Genomic DNA, 24,075 nt, shown 5'->3' on the forward strand with positions numbered 1-24,075 from the left:
TTGATATTTTTATTAATTTATCAGATTAATTCGATAGATAACCAGCCTGTACATTCATTTCAATATTATTACCAGCCATTTATAAATAATATTTGTGCTATTTTAGCTCTAATAAGATTCTCTTCCAGATAAATGGTCACGTCTGTGGGCATTCTCAGTATTTTATAAAATTATTCAAATATTCTCCACTCTTTTATTAATTATAAAACTGATCGAAATTAACGTCTTCTATATTTAGGATGTACTAACTCAAACTCGGCTCCAACCTAACGTAAATTGGGCTATGTAGGGATACATGATGACCAACTAATTACTCACATGAAATTATAAAATATAATTTTTTATACCTTGAATACTATTACAAACTTCATATTTCTTCTCCCATGGGGATCTTCTAAATGTGATTCTTATTATTTCTTATCTTATATGATACATTATGGATTTACTAAAATATTTTTATATTCGGATTAAACCATTGTGGACTTTTTAAATTTGAATACACATCATGTTAGATATAAATCCTCCAGAACTCGAACCAAGCCCAAAAAACAAATAATCAAAACCTACCAATTATTACAGAATTTGATAGGGTTTGAAAACTCCTTATACAATAATTTTCAAAATAAAATCACAGATCTAAACAGGTAGAGTAACAATATTATAGAAAAATAACACAGTATAAAAAAGAGAGTTAAATATATAATGGTTTACAGAAATGAGGCTCCGATAGTCAGATCTATTCAATGTAAACCCAAATCCACAATGGCCTCAACCCACACTCATGGTTGCTTGGAATCACAAATCCACAAATGAACCAAACACTGTCACAAAGGCTATTAAATTAATTTAGGGCCACAAAGGCTAAAATCTTTCAAGATCTATTCCACCACTAAGGTTTGTTCAGGAAGAACTTTAAGGAACACATAAAGAAATTAGAGAGAGAAAAAGGGTTTCAAGTTCTGGAGATAATACCAGACAAAACATCATATATAGAGGAACAAGCCATTAAATTCCAGAAGAGAATCAAGGAAGAATGGCGGTGGATGGGGATCCAACACCAGAAAGAAGAAGAGGCGAGAGAAGGAAATAGGGTTATGACTGAGAGAGAGAGAGAAACATACTATTTAAAGGGGTCAAACCGGATAATCCTAATGGACCGAATTGGGGTAATGGGCCATGATTAGAAGTAATTGGGCCAAGCACCATGAGACGGTCCAGTCCCAGCCATCCAGAAAGATGGGCTGGGCCTAAGGGATTTGGGCCACAAATATTTACACATCAAATGATATATGAGACAAGCAGTTTACTGTGTGGCTGCTTTCTACTGAAATCCAAGCAGTAACAATGAGTTCAAGTGGTGCATGGTGCCAGTCCGTTAATGCCATCAAATCAGAAGCTTAGTGTTAGAAATCGCACCAATTCATCTCATGGAATTTAAAATCTAAGTCTCTCACCATTGCCTGTTCCAACTATGGCACATCACTCATGCCAGATTCAGCTTCTCATTGTGCTCTTTTAGCCTGGTTTTGTGAGCCCATTGCAACATTTGCTTTCCTGAATTTATCCACTCACTCAATCCCATCATCAATGAGATAAAAGTATATGTATATGTAAGAATATATTTCATTTTCAGATACAAAATTAGTTCATTTTTGCAAAAACCGCCTTTTGGCATAAGGATTCGACATACAATGAAGGTGTTTAGTAATTCTCTAGGTAGTTAATCAACAGTGCCAAGCACGTCCTTGAGTAGTTACAACTATGAAACAAAACGCGACCCTAAGGCAGGATAATCATGATTCAGACACGATCACGGCATCTCAATCCCTGCAACTTTCTTAGTATGTACTGGACTCCAAATCCCATAATAGTATACATGGGTGGTTATGACTGCAGGATTTGAGGTCCCAAAACCTCCTAAGAATCTCCTATATTCCCTGTCCAAGTTCGTTAACACAAATAATCCCGTTCTACTTATGTTTATAGAGAGAAAAGACTGATATATCCCCTCCAACGTTTTTCATCGCACTAAACAGGGACGCAGAGTGGCTTCCCCCTGCCCATAGAGAAACCTCTGGTTCCATCAGGCATTCTTGGCCCTTTCGCCGTCGGTTTTCCAGCTGCCGGACAGTTGCTCGAGACTGCACATGGAATAGCCACACTATGCCTAGGTTTCCCTCGGTTTCTAGACCAGCTTCTCTTCAAACCGACTGGATTTTCACCCGCCTGCACAAGAACGCAATATTAGTTTCTGTTGCTTCTTTTTGTACAAGAAATACGGAACTATCACTTCACTTTATTTCATAATACTAGAATCGGTAAGTGATGATCTTTTACCTCAGCTGGTTTTAAGGAGTTGGCCCGTGACGCGTCTTCATGAGATGGTCCTTGATCATCGTCTGAGTACATATCAAAATCCGACTTCCTGCTCCTTAGAACAGACTTGGGCTGCACATTAACCTTTACCAAATTAAAATGGTCCTGAGAGAGGGATATGTTCATAAAAATTATAAAGTTTCTCATTCGGGTAGAATCTACATACCGAACGCTTGAGCATGACCCTCACACGCATCCCTTTTCTCCAGTTTCTTTCGTCGTTTAATTTCTCGGCCTGAAGAGGTCAATCCATTAACAAATTCACAAGATCAAGAATAAATGAACTTCGAAAAAACTTTCTTACCGCTTTTTCTGCTGCTTCAGAGTTCTCATACTCTACCAATGCATGAAGCTTCAAAGATAGCCCAAAAGAAGAATTAAATCACCGCAAATAAAGAAAACAATGAAACAGAGCAAGAACGTTCCCAAATTCATCGTACCTTATTACTGATAACTAAATCACCTTTGGAAGAACGACAAGTATTTGATTCCTGTGGTTGGCATATTCGGATTGACTTGATACTGCATAGAATCATACATAGGCGGATTTCCTTAAGCATGAATCATCATACTATGAACAAGAAATGAATGAGCAAAGGTAAATATACCAACCTTCCAACCACACTAAACAGTTTCTCGATGTTTTCATGGGAGTGATCATCAGGCAGATTTTCGACTACAACGGTGCGCAACTGCATGAGATATAATCACAAGCTCAAATTATTTTATACGCAAAAGTAGTAAATTTTTTCACTACTGACTACTTAAGAGGGACGCAGCAAACCTGTATGTCCTCTTTTTCTTTATCCGTTAAAGCCTGTTTGCGTCTCACCTTCTTGCCATTGTCACTTACAACCTATTACAACATTTTTTGGAAAATGTTACTTATTCTCATCACAGGACAAGAACATAGTAAATGCATTGAAAAAGCACCAACCAGGCCAGGAGAGGAGGCCGATGAGCGCAACGCTCGTGCCACCGTTTGAGTATCAACATTGAGTGAGTTGAGTTTGTTTGCAGTTGAAACAAAGTCCATTGGAACTGTGAATGCCAAATTTTGAAACAGGCGGACGTGTCAAAAACACCGGTTGAGTATTATACATGCTTGTGGGATATCAAAATTAAAGCTATCAATTAATTTTTCGAAATCCTCCTCACCAAAGCCTTGATGTTCTTTGTTCACATATTCAGCAAAGGAGTCATTTGCCAGGATGCTCATGTCACTGAACATGTATTCTGCCTGTTTAACCACACAAATGAAAAAACAGAGTCAGGCAGCTCTAAAACCTTGATTCTAGCATGCACAAAGTTAAAAGCGAATTGGCCCTTGATGGATTTAGTATAATACACTACTGTAATATGCCATATTCCCATTTTTGTGAAATGAAATCCAATTTTAGGAAAGAAAACCAGCAAATAATTCAGATAAAAGGGCCAAAAACAAAAAGATAAATGTGAGACATGAGCACTTTCTTGATGACAAAGAAACAAAATGAAAACCTGTTTGATGATTATTTGATTAAGCTCATCATCATTGTCATCAGAAGCAAGGTTGGGGTCAACTACAGGGAATGTGGTTTCTTGATCAGCAACATAAATCCAACTTCCACAGCTTATCCCATCCACATACGGGACATACGGATACAAATAGCTGGTAACGGGTAATTGGGTCTGGGCCTGCGATCTCGGCACGAATTCGGGCGCACCCGCATTGAATTTGAACGACCACCTGCTTCCACTCGCTTCTGCCATTGCAACGAACTTTTCTTCGCCAACAAAGATGATTCTTGAATTCCTCAAACTACAGAGAGAACAGTAAAAAGGTATTCCTTTTTTTTTCTTTTTCTGAGTGAAAAAGTAAAATTTAAGGCGTCATTTTATATTTGCAGTGCTTGGGGGGCGAAGTAATGGTGGGAAATTGTTGTTTTCTCCTGAAGTATAGCAAATGCCGACTATTCCAGCAATTTTTTCTCCAACAGAAGAGTGAGGTTGATGATCGTCCCATGCGAATGAACCGCGCTCGTAGGTTTGACCAATTCTTCCTTTAAGGATGGGAGTTAAACATGGGCCACTCCAGAAATACCACTCTGAGCCCACAAAAGTCAACAAGGTAGCCTCATGTTTTGTGGGTTTTCACCATAAGCCCTAACTCAAGATCGTGAGTGAAAATTGAATGGAAAATTAAGATTTTTTTGTTTTTTGAGATAAAGGGAAAATTAAGATCACCATAGGGTTTTGTGAGTCAGATTTTGACACATATCTTCTAATAAAATATATATGATGCCATAGGGTTTTTTTTTTAAAGTATAAATGAAGTGCCCGACCCAATTAATTTCAAGAGTTCAAGCTCGACTACCATAAAAATTAGTATATAAAACACAAAGTTCAAAGAGCTTAAGATTAATTCTAGTCCACTTGAAATTTATTGGCGAAGATGACTTAGTTCAGACCCAACTCCAGCCCATAGATGGCCTAATCAGTTTCAACAACATTCCACACATGGAATAACTTGTCAGCCCAAGAATGTGTAAGTAGGAATCAAACATGTGAGCTAGAGCTTATTAGATAAGTCAATATGGAAGTACTTCTTTCTAAATAAGCTATTTCCTGCAGATGTAGCATTTTTTATTCAGTTTAATTGGACCAATCATATTCTGTAAACATAGATATTGTAAGAAATCTGAGAATATTAAGATTTTACTCAACTGCTTCCCCATTTATCTCATCTGGCTCCTATAAATAAAAATTTAGATAGGTCACTTCATTTTCTTTTGGCACTTTAACTATCCACATGAATTTCACTCTTACTTACACTTATTGTTCTACAAATTACTTGCACTTTTAACTTTGCAAAACCCATCATTTCACCCACATTCTTCACCCATTTCATCACTAACCCTATTGATTCTCATATATTCAATGTGTGTTCTTAAAGATTGGAGTATTAATATCTATTTTGCAAGTTAGTCCCCTAAAATTTTAGAATATTCAATAAATTTTTCGCTATAGCATGATACTACTGAATCACAATAAGCATCAATATATATTAATAATCACTACAATCAATGCACAAAATAACAAGCACACATTAAGCCCCGTTAGAAATTCTTATACATTAGATATTGCACATGTCTTTAAATAAAAAAATATATTACTTATCACATAAGAAAAAGGCAATCTCTCTTTAGGAAACATAGAAAAATTTCTAATGAGAGAAAATACCAAGTGAGCACAACATGTAATATTATTTTTAGCATATGGTAACTCTATATCTTTGATGTACTTGGTGTGGCATCATTCTTGCACCAATAGTAGGACAACATTTGGAAGTAGGAAAGTGATAAGGATTAGGGAAGACAATTGCAATAACTTTCCCAACCAAACAAATCTTGCAGAATAAGGGTCATATGTTGCATAGAATTAGGTTCTTTGTTTGACTAAGAAAATATAGCAGAGGAAATTGGCTTGAAAATGGGAAGACAATCATAAAAAACAGAACCCTTTGGTGTAATGAAAAGGTATATCAATAGTTTTCCACATTTCTCACTCAAAAAACAAAAATTGACACTTTCACTTAACAACGTTGGCTGTCCTATCATGGAGCCCACAAGGTGGGGCTCAATACTCAATGAATGAAATTGTCCACAAGATTCTTTCTCCATTGTTTTGTTTGTGAATTCAGGGCTTTTTGGATAAGCATCATAAACACATTTCTCATTTTTCCTAAAGTGGGATTTTACTTGTTATGTGTGCTCTGAGATTTTCTGCAAGAAAGTGCCCATTTCTTATCAAAAGATGTTTCATATTGTGGTGTTTAATGAACTCAATTGATGTGACAATTAACTGGATTGACTTATAATTAATTATGTTTAAATCCTATCTAAAAATATAAAATTACATATTTTTTAAAATCCTTTGAAATTACATTTTCCCCCTTTGAGAATTTACAGTTTATAATTGATTTGAATCTCTTTCCTTAAGGTTTGAATGAGAAATAATAACATCAACAAATATATATTTATAATTTTACACTTTTCACATTTCGTATAAATTATTGACGATATGATTAGTTTTTTCATTCATCCATAACTATTTTTTTAATCTAATGGCAATAATTTCTAAACTATATTTTGTTACTTTTACATCCTTTTTAACTTTTTATATATTGCAGTTACCACCTTAGAAGTATAAAAGATGCTACTAAGGTATCTTTTTAGATAAATTATAGGATAAATTACATTAACAGCCCTTGACATTAGATTAAATTACACAAACTTTCCATACCTTTTGTAAAATTACAGTCACACCCAGAAAAGGGTATTAATATAATATTTTGAGGGGGTGTTTGTGTAAGTTTTGCCTTTGAATAGGAGGCGTAGCTATAATTACAACTATAACCTCAAGGTTATCGCTGTAATTTTGCAAAAAGTAGAAGATGTTTATGTATTTTGGTCTAATCTCATGTGGTATCAACGTAATTTAGACTAAATTATATGAAATGTTGAACAATGTGTAAAATTTAAAATTTATGTAATTCTTTTGTTGACATTTACAATTTTTGCTCAAATTCTAATAGAAGGGGTAACCCTAGAATTCTAGGAAGGGGTGAAATTGTAATTTTAGAAAAAATTTGAAAAAAATATAATTTTATATTTATAAAGTAGTATTTAAGTGTAATTACTACTTAACCACAAAATTACTTTTTCGTTTTAAATTAAAGTTGAAGAAGAGATTGCCCGTCAGTCAGATCAACAGTTGAAATGGGGATTAATAAAAGTAATTAAGAAGAGTGATTAAGTAAATAATGGTGGAGGGGATTGACCCAAAAGGAAACAGAAGCTGCTGCTGACTGAAACCAACTTTCCTTGACAGAGGTTCTCTGTTTTGAACATTGAACAGATCAAGATTCTCCTCCTTGTCTACCTCTCAACCATTCTTTCCACTTATATTATATAAATTGGTGTCTAGATTCCCACAATTTGCTCAAGAATTTTTCATTGTTAGATTCCCAGAAATTGCCATTACTTGCAAGACAACTGGTAGAGAAACAGCATTCAGTCCTCCAAATATACTACTATTACGTATTAAAATAATATACACTGCCAACCAAACAAATATAGAAGTAGAACCTAAATCCTGGGTTAAACCCCACTTGTTGATTAGTTTAATTAATCTGCAGCAATAAATAATTGAACAGCAAATCTTAATAAAATCTTAAAGAAGATAAGTACATATCTTGTCCAGTAGCAATATCATCTCCTGCCCATAGAATGCTGTTTTGAAAAGTTCAAAATAAAAATGATATTTTTCTCATCATTGTACAATAAAGATTAAAGAGTGATGATAAGGTTAACTAACAGATTGAAGATGATGAGTGGACCATGATCTTGCCTTGTGGTACAAAACAACAAATGTTTGGTCTTAATTTGCCTAATCTCACAAGGCACCTCCAATGTTGATGTCTGTTAGTCAAAATTATCCTTGGGACTCTTCTGATGAAAGAAAGGATGAAGAACACAGATTTTTCAGGAGAAAATGAAAGAACCATTCCAGAGGATTAACTCAGAATTCATAGGCTATATTTGTGCATGAATTCAAAATTAAAAAGAGTCCATTCACCTAGTGCAGGTGACTCAGGGTTAAAATCATAGGCTACATCCTCACACAGCTCAAAAATTTCCTTTTTCCTTTTTTTTTCTTTTATGGTTTGATGACTGATCATTTCAAGAGAGGGACTTAACTTGAAGTTCCATATGATGAAAGAACAAAAAATTGAAGAATTCAATTCAGTCTAAGCCTGCAAAATTTTCATACAACTCTGCCTCAAAATCTTTTCATATGTATGGTATATTAAGTTTATTATTACGATCAGAGTCCTCCCATGATTCTCTATCAGTATCTGCAAAACTCCATGGTGGACCAAATATACATCATCTCTCCCAGTAAGTGTTTGTTACTCTTCCAGCAGTGGCTCTTTGATTTTTAATCATCTTCGTCTTCAATGCTATCACCTCCATGACAGGATCCAGCTAACTGAAGAGGGCCTTCAGGGGAAGCAGACTGGGAATTGCTATGCTTCAAGGATTCACCACATTGTTGTTGGGGCATCCACAAACCAACAGGCTGAGTGGTCGAGGCTTTTGTTGTGACCCTTCGAGTATGAAGCCGATACTTCTGAAATGGAACAGCACGTAAAACCATGTGTATCAGTCTTTTCTTTCTATGAGATGAGTAGACCAGATATAATAACAAGACGTGAAAGTGTAAGATAAAAGACGTACTTGCAAATGACTCTTCACTTCATCATTAGTGAGACCATCAACTTGCATAAGCTCTCTGATCTGTTTAGGAGTAGCGGCTGCAAAGCACACAACAAAATGTTGATGAAAGGCGCAATGAGGAGAACTTCAAAGCATATAAAATTTAAACCTAATTGGCTAATTCAAAGGTGAATCCAATTATCTTTTGGACTGAATCAATAATATCCTGTCCCTCCTACCTCCCCATGCTTTTAGCAGAATGAATCAATACCAATACAAATTTAGTCCTTCTAAGGTTTAAAATCAGATATTGAAACCACAAGTCAAACAAGAAAGTTTGTAGGAAAACTGAATCCGCAAAATCCAGCAGAAATTCTTATCTAACAAGTTTGTCAGACCGAAAATAATGGTAGGACAATTTAGAAACCCTTTGCTCATCTACCATCTTAAACTCAACTAAGCTTTGTTTTGACTACTATTCATCTAAAACTAATCCTAAGTTGTCCAGATTCTGACAAAACTTTCTGCAGATCAGAAAGAAATAGCAAAGTTTTGAGTTTCAAACCTTGAGCACCTCCAAGCTGCTGCAGAGCATTGACAAACCGGCGATGCAATTCTGGCGACCAGCATCTCCTTTGCTTACGAGCAGATTGTTGCTGTGCAGCCTTAAGATTTGCTTCAACATTAGTTGTGGGAGAGGACACTGATTTACTGGAACTGAATTTTGGGCCAAAACCAATACAACTAATCTCTTCCCTTGAACTCTTGATTTCTGGTGTGCAAAGAGAAAGCCCTGGAACTGGCAATTCATCCCTGTCCTCCTTCCTTACTGTCATTACCGGAAAATTATTACAGCCCTTAAAAGGCACAAAAGCCCTTAACACTGTCCTGCTTTTGCTACTCTGAAACAAATTATCCATTGCCGGCCGAGTTATTTCTTCCTCCATTATCTACTTACCAAACAAAAACACAAGAAAACCGTAAATAAACACACAACCAAGAAAATCATTAATTTGTGAAATAACACACATTTGCCACTTCTGCATACCTGTTTGTTTTTATCTAGTTTTAAGATGGGTTTGTTGTTGCTGAAATCAGTACTTGGACAATTAGGATGATTATCGGAGTTCCATAACTGCACAGAGCTCATCCAATTCATTTTATCTCTGCTGCTAATATTATTTTCTTTACTACTCTCAACTTTATCATCTTTGTCATCAGTACAGCTTTTCTTCAATGGTATGAATTCTTCCAAAACTGGTTCCACGTTTGATTTCTTGCACTGAGCTAACTCCTCCTTCATTGTTACAATAGCTGCAATTGGAGAAATCATCAAAACCTAAAATATCGGTAGATAAACTCAAATCAGAAACAAAACACATTGAAATAAATGTACTAAAACCAATCCAGAACAACTTCATTTCTACCATATTCGAAATTCCTAGCATTATCATGGGAAATATAATCTAAATACGGTGTAGATAAGAAGAAAAAGAAAACCCTGTAATCTGAAAACCGAAAGAAGGAAAAGAAAATCCCATGTGCAGAAGTCATTTGTGTTTTAAGAAAAAGATAAATCTATGTGGAAAAGGAAAAATGTAGGGGTAAGGAAAAAGGAGCCCACCGTCGCTCAGGAGGAGCATGCAAAGAGGGAGCTCGCGTTTAAAGGCATCGATCTTCTTCATCTCGTCTTGCAGCCTATTAACGTAATCTTCAAGCTTCAAAATCTTATCAGATGCGCTGTGAATCCTCGAAACTTCCGCAATGAAGTCACCGATGTTTTTATGAACGTACGGTTTGGAGGAAAACCTAGAATCCAAGCTGAGTTCCGGGGGAATTAACGATCCCATTTTCCTCCCAGATCTTGGATATTTCCCCTTTCCTCTTTTGATTGATTGATTGATGAATATGGGTAGCGAAAATCAGTGGAAATGGGGAGTATAGAGAGAGAGAAAGAGTGGACGGAATGAAGGATCGGAAGGCGAAGATTCTGTTAAACAACGCTGAGTTTTGACAGAGGTGAGGCCGATATGTATGCTGCGTGTGCTGTGCTGTGTGCGTAGAGAGAGAGAGAGAAAGAAAGAAAGAAAGAGAGAGAAAATTCTTGGTCTCTTTTATACATAAAAAAAATATATATATATATGCAAAATGGAAAAGTCTTTCTCCAGTCGTCGCATATTTCTTTTCTCGCCTTCTATTACTAATTTACTATCCCCAAACATACATATCTATATTTCTTCACTCTTTTATTTATTTTCATCTCCATTTTTCTAAAATCATTCAACTTATTATTACAATATATATAACCAACAATTTTAAATAAATAAATTAACAACATATCACTACTAAAATAGACTTAAATTAAATATCTAAAATTATACACACACGTCGTCTTCATTGTAAAACCTCAAACAAAAAATCATTCCTTATCTTCTTCTTTTGTTATAAATGCACTTTAAACTATCACTCTTAAATATTCCTTTCTATGTTTTAACCTACAAAAATATTCCATGCTCATCTATTTTATACTCAACCTTTTATACATGATATAATAGAATTTGATTCAATTTTTTGTATGTAATACGCAAACCATCGATTTGCAGTAAATAAAATAGTATATTTTTTAATTCAAATATATATATATACACAAAAGTATCATAATTTTTATTTGAGAGAATACAACAAAAGTAATTTAAGACATTTTAAATGTGAATTTTCATAATTATAAATCTTGTTCTAAAATAAAATAATTTCCACCAAATTTATTTTTTTTAATGAATTGTTTTACACATGTCAACTGATGATAGTCAACATATCACAAAAAATGTCATGTTTTATTTTATTTAATATATATATATATATATACCAAATTTCAAATAACATTACCTATATATATGGCTTATATGTATTAATTCAAGTAAAAAATACAACATGATTCGGAATAAAAATTAAATTTTTATAATCAGATAATTGTATTCTTTCTAATCCGTTGCCAAAGAAGTACACATCAGCGTATACCATACGGTCAATGTTAGTCTAGATAAGATTTTTTTTTCTGGCGTGGCAGTATTATCCCATTCCATGCATATTTTATTTTTTATAATAATATCAAATTTTCATGTTTAATTTAAATACATACATTACCTATAAAAAAAACTTTTAAATACATAAATAACTAGTTAGCACCCCATTCAAGATACAGAAATTAAAAGAATAGTAATTAATAAGTATATAAATATAATAAAAATAAAAATTATTCTACTAACGAAATTTACCTGAAAAAATAAATGAATCTTTTGGATAAAGCTTATCTAAATTTAAGTAAATAAATAAATAATATTTTAAGTATTATGTGACATCAAGATAAAAGTTTTATTATATTACTAACTCATTTATCTCCCAAAAAATATTCTAGACATTTATCTAAATTTAAAAATAAACAAAAATTGTTTTCTTACGTACTAAAATAAATTTCAAAGAGACTACCTAAATATGTGCATACATAATGCTTACTTAAATAGCTCTTATTATAGATATAAATTTTACACGTATAACGGGTATATATAAATAAAATATAATATAATGTAGGGTTAAATTTATTTGACCCCTAAATTATGGAGACGGTATAGAAATAAAAACCCCTTCTATTTTTAAAACCTTCAAAGACCCGTCTTAATTTTGAAATTTCAATCAAAAGGATAAAAATATTCATATTCCTTAATAAAAATAAATAAGTGCATTTTATATATAAATTCAAATAAGGAAAATACTTAACTGTGAAATTAATAAATAACTAATTAAATTGCTACACTATTGAATTAGTTTTTCATGTGCAATAAAGTATTAGGTCAATTTTTGGATATATTTTTATTGTATAAGGACTTTTTTTCCTTCAATTATTTTTTAGAATACTTTTTGTTTAAACTTTCATTTTTAAAATATTCTTTCATGTTTATTTCTACGAGTACCACATTCTATTACTATAATATTATATAGATCTTTTATATGCATAGTTGAATTTACCTAAAAGAAAACTACAAATTATTCTTATGTCGAATTATTAAATTTTAGGGTAAACTGCATTGACATCCCCATTAAGTTAGGTCAAAATACACTAACAATTCGTGTCTTTTGCAAATTCACAGCTATACCCCTTGAGGGGTGTTAGTCTATATTTTTTAAGAGGTACTTTGTGTGAGATTTGCCTCTAAAGAGGCTGTGTATTTATATTTTTTTTATAAAAAGTAAAAAAAAATTATATATTTTGACCTAACATTTAAAGGTCTTAATGTAATTTACCCTAAAATTTAGAGGGCTAAGATGCTATATAAATAAGAAAGTTTGTGAATGCAAAATTTTAAAACAAATATAAAAATTTAGAAAATTTTTAAGATAGTTCTATATATAAATTTAGAAGTTTTTATAATATTTAAAAATATTTTTTTAAGAGTTTTTCGTCACAAGATTAAGATTAATTTTCACAGTCAATTTGAAGAGTGAAATGTATAAAATATTGAGTTGAAGCTCACTTTTAATAATCAAGTTTTGATATCAATAGTTTCATCAAAATTTTCTTATTGAATTTTTTTACTTATTTATACATTATTTTTGAATGAAAAAAAAATCAATATTAAAAAATATTACAAATTGTGCATTATGCGTTCCTGTATTTTAGTAGTACATTAAAAATGAGATAATTGTGTGAAAATCCAAATAAAAAAGAAAAGGGCAAAAAATATGTATGTCGGATGTTATGATGAATCCCAAGTTTAGAGATAAGGAATCTGGTGGGAGCCTCAGCCCTCCATTGATCAGATATTGGCTCAGATTCGCTGTCCTAACCAGAAAAAGGTAGAGAGAGAAAAGAAAATGCTCCATTGCTCCTTCCCATTCTTAACACAAACCACATTAGACTTTTTCTCCTGTTTCCTTTCTCCACTTAAGATTCCTCCATCCTACACTACTCCCCATCTCTCTCTAACTTATTCACCTAACAATTCATTATTCCTTTTCTCATTTTTACAGTATTAAGTGTGTGTTTTACTTACTTTTCAAATAAAAAAAAAGGCCTGAAATTCTAGTTTTTCAAATGCACACATTATCTTGTACATAATTATTTTCATTAATAACATTATTTTTCTAATTTAGGAAGTTATAAGACTTATGGGTATATCATTTTATATACTTCTACTTTTTAAAAAAAAATATAAAGTGAATCCAATAATTCCAAGGTTCGAACCCTTTAATTTCAATTTCCGAGATCCATATAAAATATTGGTAGGTAGATTTGAAGTTTTATTCACTCATTCCATATTTCACCTCACCTCACGCAGTAAGTCGGATGAGGTTATATCGGACTGATTGTTATTTGCTCCATCCAATCTTAGTTATTAAACATTGGGTGAAGATAATATCTTATAATGAAAAATAGACCTGAGTATAATGATAGATTTACCACCCTTAATCCCTATCAGACAATTATACATCGATATATCTAGTTCACATACTCTTGTTGTGTATGGCTCTATTTCTCTGCAATTATAGAATACTAATCACTCCCTCATCCCATCCCATTCCCAGGCTGCATTGCCAACAACTCAAAATTTACTGCAACCCTCACTAAAGAATTTAGTGCCCGTTGGAAATGACTTGTATTCACTGCAGAGAAGCTTAGGAGTCATATTCATCAGGAAGAACATCAATGATAATGAAAACCTAGTCCGAGACCCTTGTGCAAACAGAAAGAAGAGGACATGTAAGAAGCCACCACTAGAGTAGATTAGGTGGACAATTATCATTGCTATGGTATGAAGTGTTCCCGTCAGTGTCTGAATCACTACTAAAATTGATGTTCTTGAGTCGTGAAACTCCTTTTGAAGGAGACTCAATACCTGCTTCTAGAGAAGCTTTCAAATCTGAAAGTATGAAGGGTTCAATTAGTTTCCAGAACTCCGTTGCATGACTTCCAAGAAAACCCACCCAAAAAACTCGACCCTTCCATTTTATCCGAGAATTCAATGATTTTGCCTTAAATGCTTTGGCAATTCTCGGAACGTCTTCTTTCCTAGACTGCAGCTTCAACAAAATATCCCTGGATGATGTCCTGTAACCTCCATACATATACCAATATGCAAGAATGCGAGGTGTCAACCACCGGTGTATTAGATTGGGAATTGAGGGTATACCTTGTGGCCAAAACTGGTCAGCATAGAACTTAAAATAAGAGTGAGATATTGTCATAAACTCACAAGGAATATCATTGCCGCGATCATTGTCATCAACTGGCAACTTATCAGCTAACCACTCATGAAATTGGTTGTATATATGTCTCTTCAAAAAGGAATGAGTATTGGAATTCTCTCTAAACACAAAATGGACTGCATAACTCTTTTTCTCCTCATCTATTTTAACCCTTAAGCCACCCAATAGTAAACCTATCAGGATCTCTCTCTGTTCCTTGCTGAGCTTCAAGCTTATTGATTTTTGGACTTCTTCCTGGCTTAAACTCAAGATGCTCTCGAGCTTCTCCATCAAGGAAGATTCAGTTTCATATTTCTTCTCACACATAAAATTATAAATCTGTTTTGCCTTAGCATATTGGCCACATGCGAGGTAGCCCCTCAAGATCGTGTTGCATGATCTGGTATTTACACCAATTGCCTCATCAGTAAACATCTGGTTGAAGATCTGTTCTGCCTTGGCAAGGTTTTCAGTTTGCACCAGAGAATTTAAGTACAAATTGTAAACATTCCGATTGGGACAACATGTCTCTAGGCACCAGAAGAAAGTGGACTCCACTTTATCGTGCAAGCTTAAATTGGCATACATATTCATCATAGCAATAAAAGATGGCATCAAGGGTTTCATGCCACTATTTATGAACTCTATCATGAGAGATTCTGCAAGTTCTATCTCTTGGGCTTTACATAATACCTCTACGACTTTGTAGTATGAAACAACATTGGATGAAATCCTTTCCTGCATAACCCTGAATATTTCCAAACATTTCATTGGTTTCCCGACCCTCGAATAGACATCCATTAGACACAAAAAAGCTTGAGCTGGAGGTTTGTTGTTGGAAGAAATAATCTTTATCCAAGTTCTTTCAGCTTCTGCAACATCACCTTCCTTAGCACAAGCCCTTAACACTGACACAAGCACGTCCAAACTTTCTTCAATCCCCACTGCTTCCATCTCTGCTCTTAGTGACAAAATTCTTTCTTTATCTATGTCATCTTGATAACTATGGAGCCATATAAGCCCACCATAAATATCATTATGTATTTTCAGTCCACATGTTGTAAGATTGTGAAAAATAAACTCTGCTTGTTTAAGATGATGTTTACAAGAGCTTCCTGCTTTGCTCACAAGAGCCCTAAAAAGATAATTGTGCAAGCTTAGTCGAGGCTTGTAACTTCCCAAATGGATCATTTGATTGTAAATAATGCATGCTTCCTGTAGACAACTTGAAGCTGAAGAACTAAGGTAGGCAACAATCAGAATATGAAATGTGGATTCTTTAGGAACTAGACCTTGGTTAATTATATCATCAAATATCTCACGGCACTTCAAGTATTTTCGCTCCTTACCAATGTAATCTGCTAATTTGGTAGCAAGGGCAAAATCAAATCGAAACCAATGTTGCAGCATCATCCACTTGTACACCTAAGCCATACAAATCAAGCATTACCACAGGAGGATCATTAAATATCTTGGGCGTTCATAGACTATAGACCCTCTATAAGAACAACAACTACTGTGCTGCATCAGTTAGTCATTAAGGTTTGACTGACCTCCAATCAGATTTTAAACAAGAATATTGTCAAACAGACTATGTGTTACAAGAAAATTGAATGAAACAACTAGCAATATACGTTGTAGAATAAAACAAAGTGATGATGTGAAGCACAAGACTACAGATTGATTCACTTCCATATAACACCTCCATCTAATTTACTAGATCAGTTCCTTTTTGAGAAATTCACATGTGCAAGTCAAAATTTTCCTAGTTGTACAAACTCAACCTAAATGATAACTATCAGTTGCAACGTTCATTAAACTTCACATTGTATCACACAACTCCAAAAGAGATAAATGGTTCAATTATGAAGAAACATACTTGCTTTCTTGTTTGATTAGTTTTGCCTTTAATCTCCTTGAGGTATACTCTTGAGGAAAAGAGGAAGGAGCTTTTGTTAATTGCTTGGTGACACAAAGGTTTCATCCAATGAAGTGTTTTCTTTTCTGCAGTTGGTTCATTGCTGTTCTCATAACACTGATTTAGTTCATTTCTTTGCATTCTTCTTCTGTCGGATGCATTATCTACTGATATGCAGTCAATATATCTTCTGTGTGCCATATGATCACTGTTTCACCACTGAGACTGTTCATTCCAGCTTATAACACTCTGTCACTCGAAATCCTGATTCCAGTTCAGAATTCAGTTGAATACATATCTTGCAAGTTTTCTTTTCATAATATGTTGCAATAATAAATCTTCAATAGCCTATTTAGCCTCCTCCCTCTTAGACAAATTTCACTGAGAAAAGATAGGGGATAGACTTTTAAGCTGCATTAATGCCCAGTGAGCTGGAGAAAACCAGAGGAAGCTACAAACACAAACACATATTAAGCAATTGAACAGTATTCTAGTGCCAGCATGTAGTATCTCTATTAACCAGTACAATTTATCTGATTGGGGTGACTGATCCACATCTATAACTTCAAATAATGAGCTTTTAATATAAATAGGCAGCAAGTCATGGCTATATATGTTTCCCATTTGTCAGTTCAAAAAATTATGCAAAGCCAGGGAATTTACTCATCGTCAATTAATCACGCCAAATGAATATTCAATGAAAAGTGTAATAAAAACTTTACCCTAAATGCAGCATCATTCTCGCGAATCCGCATGCAATGAACCGCAATATAAGTGCAATCATCTTGCCTGATCCACTTCCGCTGCGCATTGAGCACCCGAATAAATGTGCCCGACCTATGCGCCGGAAGCTCCTTGCATAGCCACGCTAATTTCGACCTCCGCCACTGTTCTGGAAGCTCCTCCAGCTCCTTCACCTCCACCGCCTGGGACCCAAACCGTTTCAACTCAGTCGACTCGAACGAGCCATCAAAGTTGAAACTTTCGGTTTCTTTATCTGTTAAGAAGCCATAATAATCTCCTTCCACCTCCTCTGGAGTGTCCGATACTAAACTTCCGGTGGAAACGGCGGCCGAGGAGGAGGAAAGAAGCGGAAGGGGGGGGTTACGGCACGTTTTGGAGGAGAGGGGCAGGGGAGAGAGGCGAAGGTGGTGGTAACACCTCTGGTTCTGGGAAGGTATAATTTGGCAATTAATGTAATGGAAGCTCAGAAGCATTGTTTGGGTGGAGAGTGGCTGCAACAACAGCTCGACGCCGAGGGGAAACTGATGGATGAATGGATCAGGATTCACTAAAATGGTGACCCGAATAGGATTTAAGTCCATTAGGACTAAGGCAAAAATCAATAAATGTTAAAATGTTCATAATTTAAATTTAAATTAAAATTTAGTTGGGTTTGATAAATATATATATTATTTATTCTTTTATTCAATAAAGCTTGAGCGAAGTGGGCTCCAACAATTGGGCCTGAAGCCCAATAATTATTAACATGAGACTCCAGCCCAGGCCAGCTCAGCCCAGATAATAAAAAACTGGGGGACGTGTCGAGCAAGTTAAACGCCTCCCAGTTCCATTGCGGCAGAGGCCCACCACTAAAGTAATAAAGAAAAGAGTATAGGGTAGTTTCGTCATTCAGTACCTTATTGAAATGGCATCACCGCAGCAATAGTAGCCACTTTTCTTAAATATAAAAAAATAAAAATAAATAAAAAAAAGGGCTCCCACACCCACACCCACACCCACACCCTCTCTGGAAGCAGAGAGAAGAAAGCAACTGTCTCTTTTTGCGCAAAACTAAAAGCCAGTTTACTTCACGAGCACCTTCTCTCTCTCTCTCTCTCTCTCTCCCCACCTATACGTTCACGTATAAAGTATATATAAACCCTTAACTGATATCGCTGTTTTCAAGATATATATGCAATAAAGTGACGCAATAAGATTATGGAAAGCCGAAAATTTATGGTCAAATTATTGGTGGTGATGAGTTGTGCTTGAGGTGTTATGAGGTAAGTGAGTTCTTCACGGGGCAACCGTCTCTGTCATCCTTCACCTGAACTCATCGTTTCGTGATTCATGTCTTGCCACGTGAGGCTCTTTTCTCTTTCTTTCTTTCGAAGATTTTCACTTCTTCTTTCTTAGCTTTCTGGGCAGCTGAGAATTTTTCTGCTAATGGGAGTTCGGGTTTGGTGATCGACCGTTGTTTGGGGAGTAAGGGGTTTCGTGAGGTGGGGGGAAATTGTGGATGGATCGACCGCCTGTGACGGTGGGGCCGCCGGGGATGGACATGCCTATTATGCATGATAGCGATAGGTATGAGCTAGTGAGGGATATTGGGTCGGGCAATTTTGGGGTGGCGCGGCTCATGAGGGATCGCCAGACAAATGAACTTGTTGCTGTTAAGTACATCGAGCGGGGTGAGAAGGTAATTTGGTTGCTGCCCACTTTTTTGCTGATTTTCGTTGTTCTTGATCAAGATACTTTTACGTTATCCGAAGGGTTGTAGTTGTGTATTTGTTTGTGTGTGTGTCTCTTCAAACCTTCTGTTTGAATGTTTGTGGAACAGAGGAAAGACGGTTGTGGTTTGTGTTGTGATCTTGTTCACTTCACTGGGAATAACACCTGGAAGTTGGAGATTCTAGACAAGTTTTGCCAGCGCTTGATTTCTAACTCTCACCATTTCAAGTCTTCTGTCGCCTTACTGCCAAGTCTATCTATAGTTAAACACGGTTCTTTCATGTAAATAGTAGCCGCACAAAAGACTTCTGGGTTGGGTTCCATTAGTTCCAAAAGATGCAATTTTTAGTTAGGCTCTAGATTCTTAGCCTACTTTATCACCATTAAATACAAGTGTTGTTTATCTCTTTCTTGTGCTTACATACCATGTGACAGATCGATGAAAATGTGCAACGAGAAATCATCAACCACAGATCTCTCAGGCATCCCAATATTGTCAGATTTAAAGAGGTAAATCTGTTTCCAAAATCAGTTCACGTCTCTTCGTATTTTGAAGCTCACCAATGCTCGTTGCATAAATGTTGTTCTAGGTAATACTGACGCCAACCCATTTGGCTATTGTTATGGAATATGCATCTGGAGGAGAGCTTTTTGAACGAATATGCAATGCAGGGAGATTCAGTGAGGATGAGGTAGTGTCTTTCCCTGCATTATTCTTGGTGTTGGGGTTGTTCATCTCACGGTAATGGTTTATTCCTTCTAACTTTTGCTACAGGCGAGATTTTTCTTCCAGCAACTCATATCAGGAGTCAGCTACTGTCATGCCATGGTACTTGAATTGTGCTCTCGTTTTTCATCATTTTGCTTAGAGCATATGATTGGTGTAAACTTTTCTACATTTGTGTAATTTCTGAAGCAAATATGCCATCGTGACTTGAAGTTGGAGAATACACTACTGGACGGAAGCCCAGCTCCTCGACTGAAGATTTGTGATTTTGGGTATTCCAAGGTATATCATCTTCTCTTATTCCAGCTTTTGAGTTGTCATCTTTCTTCTGCTCCCCATTTTGTTTCCTGGCTACCTTTATTTGATTTTATTACGTGTACTCATGGTTTTACAAGAACATCTGCATGGAGAAGTCAAAATTATACTTTGTGAAGGAATTTTCACCATGGGTGTAGCATATGAGGGTAACACTGATTGATGGGGAAGTAGTCACTGCATTCTATCTTCTCTTATTTGGTCCTTTCGTCTGTATAACAACTCTGCATGCCTCATTGCAGTCCTCAGTGCTTCATTCACAACCAAAGTCAACAGTTGGCACCCCTGCATATATTGCTCCAGAAGTGTTGCTTAAAAAGGAATACGATGGAAAGGTGAGTGGTTTATTACGATTCTTGGGCTTTATAGTAAGAAGATCCCCTGTTTTGATATGTATTTCAATTGGCTGAGTTGTCTTAAATATGGGCAAAACTGGAGCTTGAAATTTTGCCATTCTTTATTGACCTTTAAACATTTTTTGTTTCGCGGTTATGATTTATTTGCCAGTACTTGTATAGATTGCAGACGTGTGGTCTTGTGGAGTAACTTTATATGTCATGTTGGTTGGTGCATATCCTTTTGAGGACCCCGAGGAACCCAAAAACTTCAGGAAAACAATACAGGTTCTCTTTATGGTGTATTCTAGTTTCATTGATTTTTCTCTTCTACTTACTTATTCAAGTGTTGGACACTGGCAGCGAATCTTGAATGTTCAATACTCAATCCCAGATTACGTGCATATATCTCCAGAATGCCGGCACTTGATTTCAAGGATATTTGTGGCGGACCCTGCAAAGGTCAGTTAGTATGCTTTCTGGGCAAGTGATTATGTGCATTTGTAGACATACAATCTTGTGATAGAGTAGCTTTCATGGTTTCAGGTCCTAAAACATATACTATACTCATATTTTAATCATCTTGTCGTAATTAAGCTTCCTAAATTCTCAGATTCATTTACATGTGTTACGTCTGGCAGAGAATTACAATCCCTGAAATAAGGAACCATGAATGGTTTCTAAAGAACCTTCCTACAGATCTCATGGGAGATAACATGGAAAACAACCAGTTTGAAGAGCCCGATCAACCCATGCAGAGTGACGAAGAAATTATGCAAATAATAACGGAGGCTACTATCCCACCTGCTGGAACAAACAGCCTGAATCAGTATCTCACTGGTAGCCTGGATATCGATGATGACATGGATGAAGATTTGGAGAGCGATCCTGACCTAGACCTTGATAGCAGTGGAGAAATCGTTTATGCAATGTGATTACAAGTTAATGCCTCTGTATGAAAGATGCTTCATTTCCACTCCGCTGCGCTTCTTAACCCTGTCCAAAAGGAAAAATTGGGAGAATCATTTGCCTAATAGCATTCTGTAATCTGATCTCCGAATGAACTGCTTGTTGTACCATGCCTACTTTTTTCTTCTCTCTTGCAATCTCTTTGCTGCTGTATGTTAGTACACTATGCAATTTGTTGACATTGAATTGTCCATCTGTGCCTGCGAGAAAAGAATGATTTGCTTGATGTTTTTTAAGCTTTCTACATGAAGTTCGATAAATTATAATAAATAGAATGGGAATAAATGTGTGTGTGTGTGTGTGTGTGAGAGAGAGAGAGAGAGAGAGAGAGAGATTTTCTTGAAATGCTGTAATGAACTACAATTCTATAGTATTTCTTGTAATTACAATTTTCAGAATTACGTTGATTTAGAATAAAATCGCAACATTTGCAACATTCTCGGGAAATAGACAAATGCAGAAAGGAATTAGATAAAATGAAATGATGCAAAAAAGATCTGCTTTTTTTTTTTTTTTTAATATTCCAGCAATTACCTTTCACCGGAGCTTGCTTTGTCACATGATAATTAGATGTATGTAGATGAAGAAATACATCTTCAACGTCTACTCAAAATACAGAGTGGCTGAGCACGATAACACTTGAGGTAAAACAAATTTCAGGTTAACTATAATGAAAACTTTTATCCTCTCAAAACTTCAGCTGCTCTTATGAAAACGATTCAATCAGGAGCATGCCCATCTTTAGCTATTGACGGGGAAGGTCTTAATCAACCACCTGAAAGGGAAGAGCAAATCTTAGCCTATCCAACGATTGATAGCTGCAGAATTATGATATATCGTAAATCAGCCATACAGTACATAATTTCGACGATAATCAAGATTCATGAATCATCGCAAAGATGAAGGTACCATTCTAAGGAAACAAAGGGATGGAAAGGAGTCCAGTGTTTTCTGGAATTCCCATCATCAAGTTCAGATTTTGTAATGCCTGACCAGAAGCTCCTTTGACAAGGTTATCAATCTGCATATGGTGTCCCAGAGTTTAGCCCAAAAGTAGAAGCTTACAGCTTATCTAAAAACATCAATGTTCAGTAGAAACAGCAAAGAAAGAGAAACTTACAACAGAGATAATAATTGCTCTTCCAGGGATCCGATCAGGGAATACATTCATCAAGCAATAATTGGATCCTCTAACATGTCGTGTATGAGGAATTTCATTCTTCTTCAACAAAACGACAAATTCCTCTTTCTGTAAAAAAAAAAAAAGGCCATTAATTCTGTTTAACTACCAACTCAGACTAGCGAGATAAAGAAGCAAGTTCTCCCAGCAAATTATAGAAGCATTATAGTAATTGTGCATCATCTTCCCGGGGTTCAAGAAATCAAATGGACAGGCACATTTGGGAAGTATCTGCAATTCTTTTAGTTTTATGACAAAAAGAAATTTTGAAGAACCTTTACAGGTCCATGATTTTCAAATCACTCAGTCGATAGACAAGAGCTTCCAGTGCATTTAAGCAGTTATATTTGATACTTAGACAAGTTCAGGTAGCTTAGCTTCTTCCACTTTTGAACCCCTATAGAGAAAAGGAGAACTTTTGAATTATGGGGTTGATTCTGCTCATGATAATGCAACTGAGAGACAAGTGATAATAAATGTTGATACACCAATGAGAAAATAGGCCATTTACCTCATAAAAGTTCCTTAAATGCTGATACAGATCCTCAGTGGATGCTCCAGGGGCCATTTCCACATATATAGTTGATTGCATACCACGGCTCTTGAAGATAATGGATGTGAGTTTAGATATTGATAACTTGATGTATCACTTATAAGTCTGAGAGCAGCTATTACCATTGGCATTAAATGTGGAGTGAAGCTGACAGTAACTTTTGCTTTCGCAGCCTCTGATAATCCTTGCTCAATTTCTGGCACTGGAGGTCACCAACAGAAAACAAAGTTACTTTCCTAGTTGCAAAAAGAAAAAAAAAAAAGATTGCAATGTGCTTTAGCCTCCAACATAGGTGGTCTTGTAAAAAAAACTCATAACTTGTTACTTCACGTAATGTAAATCGACTGATAGATATTACATCCAAAAACTAGACTGACAGGCTAATCTGAACCCTCCATAGTCCATTATCGAAATTCTTAGGGCTTGTTCCTATTCTTAATATCAGGAAAGTTGCACCAATGGAAGAAAAATGCTGCATAAAAAACTCAATCACTAACCATGGCGATGCCTGGTTACACCATAAGAATGTATTCCTTCTGCTATTTCAGTGTACAGATTTGCCTCTTTAGCACCACGTCCTGCATGCAAACGAATGTGAAAGTTAATCAGCCACTATAAGCAAAATTAGTGTTTTTCACTGCAAAAAACTGAACTAATATCCAAACCTGCTCCACTAACACCAGATTTTGAGTCCACAATGATATTCTTAACTTCAATAAGATTGGCCTGCAAGCAAGTGAAGTAAAAG

The 24,075-nt window shown here is 35.5% G+C and overlaps 5 protein-coding genes across 12 annotated transcripts in view; 1 reads left to right on the forward strand and 4 right to left on the reverse strand.

Moving 5' to 3' along the window:
• Positions 1,650–4,360, reverse strand: LOC105169573 (la-related protein 6C). Of its 2 annotated transcripts, none has more exons than XM_020696332.1 (10): positions 3,877–4,360; positions 3,535–3,616; positions 3,314–3,417; positions 3,161–3,232; positions 2,989–3,068; positions 2,817–2,898; positions 2,681–2,728; positions 2,543–2,611; positions 2,338–2,460; positions 1,650–2,226 (listed from the first exon to the last, which is right to left on the reverse strand). In XM_020696332.1, exons 1-10 carry the CDS (start codon positions 4,126–4,128, stop codon positions 2,029–2,031), a joined length of 1,110 nt encoding a protein of 369 aa, XP_020551991.1. In that variant the 5' UTR covers positions 4,129–4,360; the 3' UTR covers positions 1,650–2,028. The 2 variants fall into 2 exon arrangements, with proteins under 2 accessions (XP_020551991.1, XP_011088295.1); XM_011089993.2 differs by having other exon boundaries at positions 2,338–2,448; positions 3,877–4,358.
• LOC105169576 (myb family transcription factor EFM) lies at positions 8,045–10,733 on the reverse strand. 2 transcript variants are annotated; one of them, XM_011089999.2, is made up of 5 exons: positions 10,261–10,733; positions 9,685–9,950; positions 9,202–9,586; positions 8,658–8,734; positions 8,045–8,550 (listed from the first exon to the last, which is right to left on the reverse strand). In XM_011089999.2, the coding sequence occupies exons 1-5, from the start codon at positions 10,484–10,486 to the stop codon at positions 8,359–8,361; spliced, it is 1,146 nt and encodes a 381-aa protein (XP_011088301.1). In that variant the 5' UTR covers positions 10,487–10,733; the 3' UTR covers positions 8,045–8,358. The 2 variants fall into 2 exon arrangements, with proteins under 2 accessions (XP_011088301.1, XP_020552167.1); XM_020696508.1 differs by having other exon boundaries at positions 9,685–9,975; positions 10,261–10,432.
• On the reverse strand, positions 14,296–18,152 carry LOC105169575 (pentatricopeptide repeat-containing protein OTP51, chloroplastic). Of its 3 annotated transcripts, none has more exons than XM_011089995.2 (3): positions 17,517–17,653; positions 16,756–17,058; positions 14,296–16,301 (listed from the first exon to the last, which is right to left on the reverse strand). In XM_011089995.2, exons 2-3 carry the CDS (start codon positions 16,993–16,995, stop codon positions 14,406–14,408), a joined length of 2,136 nt encoding a protein of 711 aa, XP_011088297.1. In that variant the 5' UTR covers positions 16,996–17,058; positions 17,517–17,653; the 3' UTR covers positions 14,296–14,405. The 3 variants fall into 3 exon arrangements, with proteins under 3 accessions (XP_011088297.1, XP_011088299.1, XP_011088296.1); XM_011089997.2 differs by having other exon boundaries at positions 16,756–17,043; positions 17,517–17,628; XM_011089994.2 differs by lacking the exon at positions 16,756–17,058 and having other exon boundaries at positions 17,517–18,152.
• LOC105169578 (serine/threonine-protein kinase SRK2E) lies at positions 18,516–21,830 on the forward strand. Of its 3 annotated transcripts, none has more exons than XM_020696504.1 (10): positions 18,516–18,800; positions 18,934–19,216; positions 19,684–19,758; positions 19,839–19,940; positions 20,024–20,077; positions 20,189–20,257; positions 20,533–20,625; positions 20,809–20,913; positions 20,989–21,087; positions 21,267–21,830. In XM_020696504.1, the coding sequence occupies exons 2-10, from the start codon at positions 19,037–19,039 to the stop codon at positions 21,558–21,560; spliced, it is 1,071 nt and encodes a 356-aa protein (XP_020552163.1). In that variant the 5' UTR covers positions 18,516–18,800; positions 18,934–19,036; the 3' UTR covers positions 21,561–21,830. The 3 variants fall into 3 exon arrangements, with proteins under 3 accessions (XP_020552163.1, XP_011088304.1, XP_011088303.1); XM_011090002.2 differs by having other exon boundaries at positions 18,517–18,800; positions 20,165–20,257; XM_011090001.2 differs by having other exon boundaries at positions 18,517–19,216; positions 20,165–20,257.
• LOC105169577 (probable N-acetyl-gamma-glutamyl-phosphate reductase, chloroplastic) overlaps positions 21,653–24,075 on the reverse strand; it is a 4,997-nt gene continuing 2,574 nt past the window's right edge. The window contains exons 8-15 of one of the 2 annotated variants that reach the window (XM_020696502.1): positions 23,993–24,053; positions 23,825–23,905; positions 23,450–23,529; positions 23,286–23,375; positions 22,715–22,843; positions 22,504–22,615; positions 22,129–22,412; positions 21,653–21,794 (exon numbers count right to left, since the gene is read on the reverse strand). In XM_020696502.1, coding sequence (XP_020552161.1) covers positions 22,508–22,615; positions 22,715–22,843; positions 23,286–23,375; positions 23,450–23,529; positions 23,825–23,905; positions 23,993–24,053 — 549 coding nt within the window. In that variant the 3' untranslated portion in view covers positions 21,653–21,794; positions 22,129–22,412; positions 22,504–22,507. The remainder of the gene's footprint in view (positions 21,795–22,128; positions 22,413–22,503; positions 22,616–22,714; positions 22,844–23,285; positions 23,376–23,449; positions 23,530–23,824; positions 23,906–23,992; positions 24,054–24,075) is intronic. The other variant, XM_011090000.2, reaches the window with a different exon arrangement.

Source organism: Sesamum indicum, linkage group LG8, assembly GCF_000512975.1.
Source record: "Sesamum indicum cultivar Zhongzhi No. 13 linkage group LG8, S_indicum_v1.0, whole genome shotgun sequence".
Lineage (NCBI taxonomy): Eukaryota > Viridiplantae > Streptophyta > Magnoliopsida > Lamiales > Pedaliaceae > Sesamum > Sesamum indicum.